At 40.5% G+C, this 12,663-nt stretch overlaps 1 protein-coding gene across 1 annotated transcript; it reads left to right on the top strand.

Annotated features, from left to right (window-relative positions):
* Positions 1-2,930: 2,930 nt before the first annotated feature.
* On the top strand, positions 2,931-12,632 carry LOC146374387 (carotenoid-cleaving dioxygenase, mitochondrial-like). Its single transcript, XM_084951635.1, has 12 exons — positions 2,931-3,099; positions 3,190-3,388; positions 3,476-3,687; positions 3,766-3,878; positions 4,004-4,106; positions 4,182-4,310; positions 4,520-4,680; positions 8,865-9,032; positions 11,089-11,226; positions 11,470-11,652; positions 12,196-12,306; positions 12,471-12,632. The coding sequence occupies exons 1-12, from the start codon at positions 3,063-3,065 to the stop codon at positions 12,585-12,587; spliced, it is 1,671 nt and encodes a 556-aa protein (XP_084807761.1). The 5' UTR covers positions 2,931-3,062; the 3' UTR covers positions 12,588-12,632.
* Positions 12,633-12,663: the final 31 nt, after the last annotated feature.

Raw genomic sequence — 12,663 nt, 5'->3', positions numbered from 1 at the left:
AAAAGAGTGAAAGACAAAAGGCAAAGCTGAAGAAGAACGGCCCACTGGGCTTCTGACACGCCACAACCATGAACTGCTGCAGATGCATGAGAGAGACAGAAGCTGTGAGAAGTGGGAAGAGAGCATGGAGAAAAAATGAAGTCTGTTGTTGTTAATGTGAGAACACATGGAAATTGGGTTGGAAAACTTTGGCCAACTGTCTTGTGGAGGCAGAGAAAAAGGATCGCAACAAAGGTAAAAATAAAATGCACACAAACACACATAAACAGAGAAATGTGAAGGAAAGGCAGCTTTAAGGACATGCCCTGCTGAATCTGCAGCTCCACTGCACACACATCCATTAAACCTGCCTACTAACACACACACATGCAATGAAGATCAGCTTGTTATCTCTCATCAGTGTTAAAATAGTGTAAATTTAACAGACACTTGTTATCAAATGCTGAGTGTATCCACTGCTCTTCAGGTTGCAGGACAACAGTTTAACTTTTGTGAAAGGAAAAAAAAGAGAGATTCTGGTTTGACCGACCAGTGATCAGACAATACATTTAGTTTTTAATATGGTAAATTGTGATATGCTTTCTGATTGATTGGAGCAACACAAGTAATTTACTGTATGAAGGAAATTCTCTTTTGTGATAATATTTTGAACTTGCATTCCTGTTGTCCTGTCAACTTAGTGGGTTATGAGCTGATATGCAAATTAGTTGATTGTTACAGGGAAAGATGACTTGATTATGAAACAAGTGAATAAGATGTAGCAGAGGGTTGAAATGAGTTTTGTGTTTCTGATGTATGGGTGAAGCTTGCACCCAGATACACACCTCTGAATACGTAAGAACAAACTTGTTTTGTGAAATACATGACGACATGTTAATGAACAGAGGTAGTGACTCTTAAGTCTGATTTCAGACCATGTAAGCATCAGTTATTAATTAAAGCCAGAAGCAGTGACTGCAGCACTGCATGGCAGGTTCTAACCCCTACAGCATGTTGTTTCACCTCAAAGTAAGACATTTCCTGTGATTTTTCAGGCAGATTTTGGGGTTTTGTTTTAGTACCAGGCTGATTCTGCCAGTTAGGTTTGGGTTGTTTTCTTTTTGTAAAAGAAAGACAGGTTTATATATATTTAGACATGTGCTGAACAAGGCCTAATATGTTTGTTTTTGTAACAGTGCACTTAGGAAAAAACCTGCCAGGTATCATCCCTCTGGGGTGATATTTTGTGTGTTGATGATTTAAAAGCAGGCTGCAAGATTGGGAGTAAAAGTGCTATAAAATACTTTACTGAGAGCAAATACAAGGTGAGCTTCTTTAGATTACAATGGGCTTCTGAGGAAATTCACCTACCGAGGACGCTGACCATATTAGATGGTAAGTCCTGTATTTAAAAGGATTGTAGCGATTCAATCCATTTCAAAAGCAATAAGAATTGTTTTTATCTGCAGCTGCACTGCTAATGTTTTTTTTCTCTGAGGGTCTTTGTGGAGGATTCGGCACAGGCATGAGTGAAGATGAAGCAGGATGTGCAGTGAACACAGAACATCTTAGTGTTGGGCCCATTATCATATCACTGTTGAGCTCACAGTGTGAAAAACAAGTGAGTGACATTACCTAAGAAAAGTCACTGGTTACAGTAGTTTTGATTAAACACATGGGATGATCCATGATTTGGGCAAATTATGGCAACAGTAGTGTTTCTAATGATTTTGGGAAATAAACTGCACATGGCACACGTGTGTCTGTGGTGTCGGATGCCTTATTACTCCTATGACCCTACAGTTGTTTGCAAGTGTGAAGTTTGTATTTACTCACTGATTTTGGTTTCTAGGTAATTGTGGTGTGGATGCAGGCTCCAGGCGGAGCCAAGAGTTAGACCCACTAAACATGACATTAATACTAATTTTATTCTCTAACACAGGGTTTACTGGGCTGGAGTGAAGTTACTCTGGAGGAGAAGCCCTGATGTTGTCTGAGAAATGATCTAACTAACCTTTTCCTTTTTGTTATTCTCCTAGTTCTGATGAGTTGACTCGTGGGAGAGACCATGTGTCAAAAGGAGGGATTCCAGGTTTAACATGAAACCTGGAATCCCTGGTTTCATTTTAAACCATGAGTTTCCCATGATGATTTTTCCATGGCTTTTTACTGTGATTTGTGGGATTAACAGTTCATGTACAGGTATTAAACCTCTACAGGGGGTACAGACATGTTCAGGTAAGGTTTTGATGACCTATACGTGAAGTTCACTGAACTGAAAGGAGAATGTGGATTGATGTTGGTTAATATGTTTTCCTCCTAGTAAGGAGCTACAGGTGCAGTACCTACTGCAGTACAGTAAGTTTTCTACATTAAAACTTTAAAAGCATCATCTTCAAATGTAAAACTTAAAGCTGATTAACAGCAAATTTAAGAAAAGAGAATGCATTTAATATCAGGTGTCAGAATACAGGAAACCTACAAGTCTGCTAGCTTTGTGAGGAACCAAATGAACTTCCATCAGTGACACTCACAGTGCCTTTACTGAAACCAGAAAAAGCAGAGTCATCCTGTTCATGGCTGATTCTTTTGAGTACATTAGTGAAACATGATACGTGACAAGAACACAACAGACGCTCTTTTTATTTGTGCTTAAGAAAAACCCAAATGTAAAAGACCCCTTTAAGAAAGAAAGTATTTTCATATGCAGATTGATTATGTGCATCTGTTTAAAAAAATCATCCCTCTAAGCCACTCATCCAAGTTCATCTGGTTTCACCATGCTATATATAACCATGCATATTAAGCTTAACTAAAGGAGTCAAAGGAATGATTTGAAAGACTGGACACGGTTATTTGCTGTTTTTTCCAGTCAGATAAAGTGATCATCTGTTACTGCTTACATTTTTGATTGCCATTTGCTTCTGTTTTGCACAGAGTTAAACAAGCATGAAATGTCTGATTGCATCCTTTTTGCTGTTTCTATGGTACGTGTCAGAAGGACAGTATAAAATCAGGAGTCAGCGTACGAACCAGCAGCATCTCAGAAGAGAGACTAAGCTACAGAAGGCTTAACCACAGCCATGGATACTGTCAAACATCAGAAAAAGAATACTTCAGGTAAACATTAAATGCTACTAGCTGCACACACTAACATTATTTTACTTAAATTATAGCAATGTCCTTTCTGATTATGTTTTTTTCCAACAGCACTCAAAAAATCTAAGTCTGTGAAGAACATCAATCATTACACAAATGTACGCGGTCTACCTTCTATCGAGAAGATTGTGAGCTCAGTGGAGGACACCCCCAGGCCCATCAGCACCCAGATCATTGGTACAATCCCAGAATGGATCAAAGGAAACTTCCTGAGAAATGGGCCCGGAAAGTTTGAGATCGGAAACCACAAGTGAGTGCTGCATCTTTGTGTGTTTATCCATTCGCTTCAGACATCATGAAGCTCACTCCGCTCTGCATTGCATCTGTTTCTCTACAGATTTAACCACTGGGTTGATGGCATGGCTCTCCTGCACCAGTTCAAAATATCAAATGGGCAAGTGACTTACAAAAGCCGCTTCCTGTCCAGCGACAGCTACCAGACCAACAAGGAGCACAATCGCATTGCGATATCTGAGTTTGGGACTGTAACCATGCCGGACCCCTGTAAAAATGTCTTCCAGCGCTTCCTGTCAAGATTTGAATCACACAGTGAGTATCTTGAAGACAAAGCAGCCTGTTGATGCACTTGCTATAGAATAAGTAATTCAAAGCTTTCTTTCCCTCTAGAGCCCACAGACAATGCCAATGTGAGTTTTGTGACCTACAAAGGTGACTATTATGTCAGTACAGAAACCAACATCATGCACAAGGTGGACCCTGACACACTGGAGACTGAAAAGGTACCATAAGTGTAATGATATACGTGCAGCTGAAGTTTTAGTGGCACATGTATCAAACTGTAAAAGTAGGTATAGAAGCAATAAAAACTGCAAACCTTTTGTGCCATTGCATTTGTTTGTATTAGGTGGACTGGAGCAAATTCATTGCTGTGAATGGAGCCACAGCACACCCTCATACCGAGCCTGATGGTACGACATACAACATGGGAAATTCCTACACCTCGAAAGGTATTTAAGAAACATCAGATCCATTTCCACACTACAGGTTACGGATCAAAGATCTAACAGTATCTGGCATGACAGGATCATACTACAACATTATCCAAGTGCCACCAACCAAGAAAACAGAAGATGAAACCCTGGAGGGAGCCACAGTGCTGTGCTCGATTCCTTCAGTGGACAAGACCAAACCTTCATACTATCACAGCTTTGGTGAGCAAAAAGTCTCATGCAGTGAAGCATGCACATCTTGAATTTGGGAATAAAAAAAGCACAGGTATCACAATGGAGTGGTACTCTGAGGTGATGTATGGAATGAAAATGATTTCAATCATTGGTTTTCTTATAGTCCTATAGTCTTACTGGAGCTGAGTCCCGCTGCAAAGAATCATAAATAGAAACTTCTTCTTATTTCGTTATAGCAATGTCTGAGAACTACGTGGTGTTCATTGAACAGCCCATCAAGCTGGACCTGCTGAAGATTATGACAGGCAAGCTACGAAGAAAAAGTATCAGTGATGGCTTATTCTGGGACCCGAAACTCAACACAATCTTCCATCTGATCCACAAACACACTGGGAAGGTAGGACTCTAACTCTAACAGAGTTTATCTTTACTGCTTTTTGCCATTCTGTAACCAACTCTGTAAATCCATGTATTCACATGCATCATAATCCCATGCACTGATCAGAAGTTGCCCTTGAATTTGCCCCACTCAGAGTATGGCTTAAATGTTCCACAAAGCACTTGGTCAATAGACTACAGCTCTGTGTGAACATACATAAAACGTATTTTGAGTGCTCAAATTGAATAAGTACCAATATAGATTCCATATTTAGCAAGAAGATGGAGTACAACATTTTCAAACAACATTAAGCTGCACCTATAAATTGCATGGGTGTAATTCACAAAGACACTCAAGTGCTTTTAAGTGGTGAGTAACACCAAAGACATATAATTTCCCCCACCAAACAGAAGCCTAAAGTTTTTCTGAATACCTTATTCTAGGCTATATTATTTATTTAAGAAATGCTCCATATGTATTGGGGCACTTGTTAGTCAGTGCAGCCAAATCTCTAACTCCAGTGCCCATATGGTGTCACCTAGCCCCAACAGCAGGATTTAAGTGGAAACTAAAAACTAAAAGACTAAAACTCTTAAAATATAACAGTGAATTTATTTACAGTGAAAATATTGCAACTAAAGTTTTACAAATTTACGGCGATGATACTGGTTCCCAATGGACGGGTGTGGACAGGTTTGATATGGGAAACATGAACATCAATTCAAGTCAAAGTTTATTTATATACCACATTTTGAAACAACCTCTATTGACCAAAGTGCTGTGCAAGTTATATAAAATATACACTGTATAAAAACACTTGCTAAAGTAACAATAAATATCAACAAAAAAATCTAATAAAACAAGTAAATAAAACTTTAATCAATCAATCAAAGCTTTATTCGCCACATGCAGGTTGCCCTGCAGTGAAATGGGACCCCCCCAACCTTACACACACACAACACAGACATTACATGGGGATACAAGTCGGAGATCGGTAGCGTTACAGAAAAACACTGAAATGTACACTACAATGGGAAAGTACAAGAGGAAAAAAAAGAGACCTCTACTCATGCTGTGCTTCCATGGTAGGACAGCATGAGAACAGGAAACAAAAAACTCCTCTGCACAAAAAAAAGCACCTAAATGTCCACAGCACAACTTTGTCAAAGACATGACAAGCCACAGGATTGGGTGGGGGGTGAGGAGTAATCCGAAGCAAACACAGCAGCCGCCCTGCACAGCGCTACCATTCCAGCGCGGCACACAGACCCGCCGTGTTCCCCCGCAGGAAACAAGCATCGAAGGCGTTTGGAAAGGGAGGGGGATGAGTGTGTGCTTATCAGTGTTTGTGTGTGCGTGTCCATAGTTCAGCTGAGACAGTGTCCTTCGCCCTGCTAGGCTAAGTAAACAGTCTACCAGCCAACCCAGGTGGCCTTGCATGGAATGGGAAGGAACAGACTAAACACAGTCGTTATCAGGGTGTTGTTTTTCGGCTCCAGCCTCGAGACCGCCACTGGCGCCAAGGGGTATCCGCATGAAGTGATGGTGCTTTTTACTTTAGTGCGAACAGCTCATATGAATTTCAAAGCAGTTCTACAGTCCAACACTGGTCTCTCAATCTCCCGTTGGAGAGCCGCGAGCTTCGCCATACTTGCGTTCTGTGATGTTGTCATTTCTTGTGCTCAAGGAGCCGATTTCTGAGAATTCACGGCAGTGTGCCTCCCCGAGATGTCATCCAATTTGCGCCCAGAGATCTTATTCCGAGCTAGCCCTTCCGAGATGTATCCAGTCTGCACTCAGAGATCTTATTCTGACTATTCACAGCAGCCGTAGCCTCTCCAAGATCTTATCCGTGCTGACTCAATGAGCCCATTTTGAGAAACTCACGCCTCTCCCATCGTTCCAATCCCAGCGGGCAGCCTTGTGGGGGTTTGAACAGCCAGTTCCGCTTTCTTAATTCTTCGATAAGTCAGGGCCAAGCCAGCTCCGATCCGCCAGAACCCTGTTACCATGGTTTCGAATAGGTAGATATCTTCAGCACTCAGGCTCACCCAAGCCCAGACTTCTCGTTGAGAAAGGGGTGTCAATTGCATTTAGGGACCAGTTGATCAAATCCATAATTCTTTTAGGTTTTAGAGAACAGACTGTGAGAGAATGTTCCAGGGAAAAGTAATAAAAAACACGAGACAAGACAAGGACACGAGGAGCTAAACAGGGAAGATAAGGGAGAGGAGAGGAGAGGAGAGGAGAAAAAGTGCGACCGCCTTCGCTGAGAGCCAAACGAGAAGAGAATTAATTGCATGAAAATCACAGTATTCTGTTCAACTAAACCTAAAAGCAAGCAAGAACAAATGGGTTTTCAAAGTGTTTTAAAATGATTGAGAGACTGGACAGCTCCAGTGTGAAAAGGTAAGTTATTGAAAGATTAGGAGCCACCACAGGCTCTATTGCCTTTGGTTATAAACCTGGATAACAGAATCTCCAGGAGCAGCTGGTTCGTGGACCTCAGACATTATGAATCTTCATATTTCTGGGAAAATTTAGGTAAGCAGAAACAAGACTGATCATGGGACAAATGAAATTTGGAGAGAACCTTTTTTGATTCAGTACATAATGGAATGCTGTTAGCGGACAACCACATCTTTTGACCTAGTTGGCAGGATGTATGTTTACAATTGGCCAGAGAAGCTTGGGCGGACTTTCAAAGGTGGCGGCAATGGCAAATATGGTGGAGGTCAGAAGGAACAGAGAGCTCACTTTCAGTTGTGTTTAAGACTGGTGGTTAATAGCCAGGGGAGGCCTCGAATGATGACAGCCTGGTGGCAGATGAAGTCATATTGTGAGGATACGCTATCTAGTATAGCTGAGAACTGTCTAGGAAAGCTGAGTGGTTGGCGGAAGTGACACATCTGAGTGCAGTTCTTGATTTGCTCGCTCAGTTTGGCCGGTCTGCGGGTGGAAACCTTATGACAGTGACCTGAGGCTGCTTCACGGCATCTTCTGGGATGTGGTGAAGCCGGAAAAGCATGGTAGCAGCCCGCTCTTAATGTGCCTCATGACGAGCCTCTCGAAGCACTTCTTCGTGATGGGTGTGAGTGCAATGGGATGGTGCAATTAATGCATTAACCCCAAGAAAGACAATGCAGTGGTTGCTAGTGTCAATCTTCCAAAATCATGTAAGCAGATTCATCCAGCTCACAAAGACGTACTGAAAACACCAAACAACACACTGGACAAATAATGTCATCCCCTACCTACTACATATATTTTTCTAAAGTGAAAAAACTGCAACACATCGCAGGGAAAATGTCACAGCTGAGGAATTTAGTGAAAGACTTTATACTTAGCTTTTAGGAGACGCACTAAGGCCAAGTGAATAAACACATTTTTCCGTAAAGGTGCATTCGTAAAGAATAATTTGCAGGAATGTAGCACAATGTAAAGGTGATTAGTGTCATAATTTTTCTTCAAGAGATATATTAAAAATAAAGATATCTTTGGACGCAAAGATTTGTAGAAATGTGAAGACGTAAAAACACAACTTTATTGTTTTTGTCATTAAAAATCAATGAATAATCGTAACTAATAACTGTGATCTGAATATAGATCATAATAATTGTGATAATAGTTTTGGCCATAGTTGTCCAGCCCTACATTGTAGTATGAGTGAAACTTGCAAAAGGAATGCCAATTTCCACTTGACACCTGGTGCTCTGCTCTAGCCTGTAATATTAGTTCCTGATTGACCTTTACAGTAGCTACGCTTGTGAATGTTAGATAAAATGTTAGCTATGTTGTTTTTTCCTGTGTTTCACTGTGTTTAGAGTTAAGTAGTTCAGCTTTGGTTAAGTGTTTCCGTTGCTTTCTTTGGTTGTGACAGCTGTGACACCATGGGTGTAGTGGGTTGGAAACTTATGTGAAGACCTGTGATGTGAAACCTCTCATTATGACTATTAGAGATGATATCTGCTTTCCATAAATGTTGCAAATGCTAAAGTTTCAAGTGACGATTTCCATTTGAACATTTAGTAACTTAAGATGGTTTGTTACATTTTTTTTTCTAAATTTTGGAACCATTAGAAAGGTGAAAAAACTCAGATTAATTTAAATATTAAGTAAAATTATTTTAATATGAACTATTATGTAATCAATGAATGTAAACAGTGCCACAGTGCATTTCCATTGTTGTTTTTGTGTTTCAGGTAAGCTCCCTCAAGTATCTTGCAAAGCCACTATCAACCTTCCATCAGATCAATGCATATGAGGAGGATGGATTCTTGATCATAGATTTGTGTGCATCAGATGATGGCCAGGCAATCACAAACTACAACATCCAGAACATGCGCAAGTCTGGAGAAGCTCTTGATGAGGTAAGTTAGTTAAGTAAAGCTCATTACTGACTTTCCTGTGCAGTTTATGGAAAATTATTATGCTGCTTTTGGTTTATCTGAAGAAAAGATTGCTTGTTGAATAGGGCTGTCACAATTAGTCGACTAGTTACGATAACGTCGACTATCAAAATTGTCGACGACTAATTTAATAGTCGACGCGTCGTGAAGCTTTGTAAGATCCCAAAAGACGCAGGAATAAGTAGTAGGATTTAAGAGTGTAATAACGGACTGAAACAGAAGATGGCAGCACTGCATGTACAAGGATGCCAGCTGCCGTTAAACCCCGAAGAAGAAGAAACTGTCCCAGAATTCATAGCGTGACCCATTGCGGCCCTGCTCAGTTTCCAATAGTGATGGTAAATTTGATTCTTTTTACTGAATCGAGTTTTAATGAGTCACTCACCAAAGTGAATCGGCTTTTGTGAGTCATTTGATTCACTGAGTCAGTCGACCAGAGAGTGCAAAAAATTTACATTTTCACTCAAACTTAATTTGTTTCTCTTTTCATGTAAATCCCACTGCTAAGATGAATGATTCTAAAAAAAACAACTATTTTATAGAGCAAAAAAGAGCAAACACATTTCTAAAATTAAGCAATTTCCTATCAAAATTGTTTAATAAACATTTATTTTGTTTATTTGTATTTTATTAGTATTTTCCTTAAATGTGTTAAATATTTATTTTCTCATCTAAATGTCCACTGAGCTGTGAGCCAGGGGGCGGTAATGCGCCTTAACATTGCCATTCATTGCCAACCAAGAAGAGGAAGAAGCTGTGAGCCAGGAGGGACGGGGTGAGTGAGTGAGTGATTCGTTCGCTCGCTCTATGATTCAGCACAGGAGGGAGGGGGTGAGCGAGTCCTGAGTGATTCGCTTACGCTTACGATTCAGCACAGGAAGGGAGGGGGTGAGTAGCTCAAATGTGCTGTTAGCATGTTAGCAGAGCGATGCTACTTTGAACCGAGGAGCTATTTTCTTGATGTGAGCCTCTACTCAAGGTTTTTTCTTCCAGTTCAGAGCAGAAATGCTTTTGTTAAGAAACTGGCTGTTGTTTTCCCCCCCCCCCACACAATTTTAATTATAAGCCAGATATATTTCTACTAATGGAATTCGTTTGCTAACAGCAACAGGGATGAGTCAGTGAGTCAGTTGGGCTTGTGAATCATGATTCACGAGTCAGTAAAGTGATTCTCGAGTATTGAACGATTCGTTCACGAATCGAACATCACTAGTTTCCAACAATGGCGGCAGCTAGTTAGTTTTAATATTACTCTTATTATTCTTTCTGGGTCACAAAATAAACGTTTAACATATTTTCAGGCGGGAATGTTGCTGTGTAAACTTCAAATATCTGCTCAGTTTATCAAGACACCACATATTTTCAAAAGCGCGCCGACGTTTTCGGACACGTCTGTTACCCACTAGCTGGATAGCTAGCCGGGGGCAAGGCTCACTAGAGCCCGTGAGAACACCGGACTCCTGGCAAATCGTTTTCAAACCCAGCGCCGTCTTTCGCTACTCAGGTTAAACACGATATACAAGTCACTTAGATAACTTAAAAATGTTATTGTTTGGCTTTTTTCAGTATTTTATTTGTTCCTGAGTAAATCGGTTTGGCTGAGATTAAAGTTATAGTTTTTACACAGCTGAATAAACGTCAAGCAGACAGCTGATTATCAGAAGTGTGAGATGCTCGATAATATACTCCGGTGTCCCGTTATATTTTAGATAGCAAGGAGCAGACGGCTGAGTTTATTAAACTTCACTGAAACAATCTGCAGATGTCATTAAAAATTAATAAACTATCATCTTGTCTTTATTTTTAGTTAGCACATACCTTAAACACTTAAAGCTGTAAGCTAATGATAGTTATATAAGAGCAGATGCTGCTGGTGCAATAAGCTGTACGTTTTACGTTGAATGGATGATGATCTGATTAGTTGACTAATCGCAAAAATAATCGGTGACTAGTCGACTATCAAAATAATCTTTTGTGGCAGCCCTATTGTTGAAGTTAACAAGATCTTCCTCGTCAGGTGTACAACACCTTGAGTAGAGCCTTCCCCCGGCGATTTGTGCTGCCTCTCAATGTGGGCCCTGACACACCCTACAACCAGAACTTGATTACCCAGCCGAACAGCATAGCTACTTCTGTAAGAATTGCCAAGAACAAGGTAGGGCAAATAGCATGATTACCATACATGTATCAACATGTTACTACAACCATTCTTATAGTTTCAGTTTTTTAATGTAAATATCCCGCAAAAACAGTAGGATTTTACAGTCTACAGTCTCTTATATATAAACGCTTAATTGGACTTTGCTACATGTTGACATTTTAATAGCACTTTCACTACCTGAATCTCAGTGATTACCTGTGTTGCTTTTTTTGTTTTTTGTTTTTTAAACCTGTGCAGGTGTTCTGTACTCATGAGGACCTCCATGGGGAGGATCTCCATGAATACGGAGGTCTGGAGTTTCCTCAGATCAACTATCACAAATTCAACACCCATCCCTACCGCTACTTCTATGGCTGTGGCTTTAGACACCTTGTAGGGGACACGCTGATTAAGATGGATCTCCACGGAAAACGCATGAAGGCATGTTGTTTTATTGGAGCAAAGAAAAGAGAGCTCGCATTTCCAATCTGTAGAACAAGTTAACCCCCACAACTGAAATCAACAGTTTCCAGATAGAACCAATTATATCTGTTTCTATTTTAGTTCATTCACAGAGAGCGCAACTCACCCCAAAGGGGAAAGGGTTATATTAAAGCGTTTTATGCTGATGTCAGCCTTGGTAATATAGAAATTTAGTGTAGTATATTATTGTAGTATATTGTAGTATGTATATGTAGTAACTTTTTGTGTCATTGTGAAATTATATAATGTTGTATTGAAAAACAACAGGCCTTAGTTATATACCAGGCCTCAGGGGAGGCCTGGTATATAACTAGTATAAGACTGAAGACAATCCATAAAAAAATGTGGGTAATATGGAGTTAACAAACAGTAAACAAAGTTAGAGAGGACTGTCCCACAGGTATTGAGATAGCATTGTTATTGTGATTTTTCTTTTATCATCATGAATGTGATATAAATGTGATATTGTGACAGCCCTGGTGTGTAAATGTTCCCTCACAGGTGTGGGAACATCCTGGTCAGTATCCATCTGAGCCGGTCTTTGTTCCCTCTCCTAATGCTACAGAGGAGGATGATGGTGTCATCATGTCTGTGGTCATCACTCCAGACGAGGTTAGTCAGGCTCAGCCATTTTGGACAGGGTACTCTTTATAGATACAGTTTCCTCATACAAATGTAAAACATGGCTGAGCACGAGCTTGGAGATCGTGCCGTTGTGTTTTCTACACTGTCTTGTACACCAAGTACTTCTTTACCCATGTCTCTGTTCTCTCCAGGATAAGAGTACATTCCTTCTGGTGTTAGATGCCAAGACATTCGAGGAGCTGGGCAGGGCGGTGGTACCTGTCAACATCCCCTATGGCTTCCACGGGACATTCAATGCCACGGCTTAGACGTCTGATGGATGTACATGTGACTTCACGGGGACACACCTACACTGTGTACATGTTGACTTAAAAGCAAAGACCC

This window comes from Perissodus microlepis, chromosome 14 (genome assembly GCF_051167445.1).
Source record: "Perissodus microlepis isolate ML-2025 ecotype Zambia chromosome 14, ASM5116744v1, whole genome shotgun sequence".
Lineage (NCBI taxonomy): Eukaryota > Metazoa > Chordata > Actinopteri > Cichliformes > Cichlidae > Perissodus > Perissodus microlepis.
This window is presented reverse-complemented; position numbering and strand designations above follow the sequence as displayed.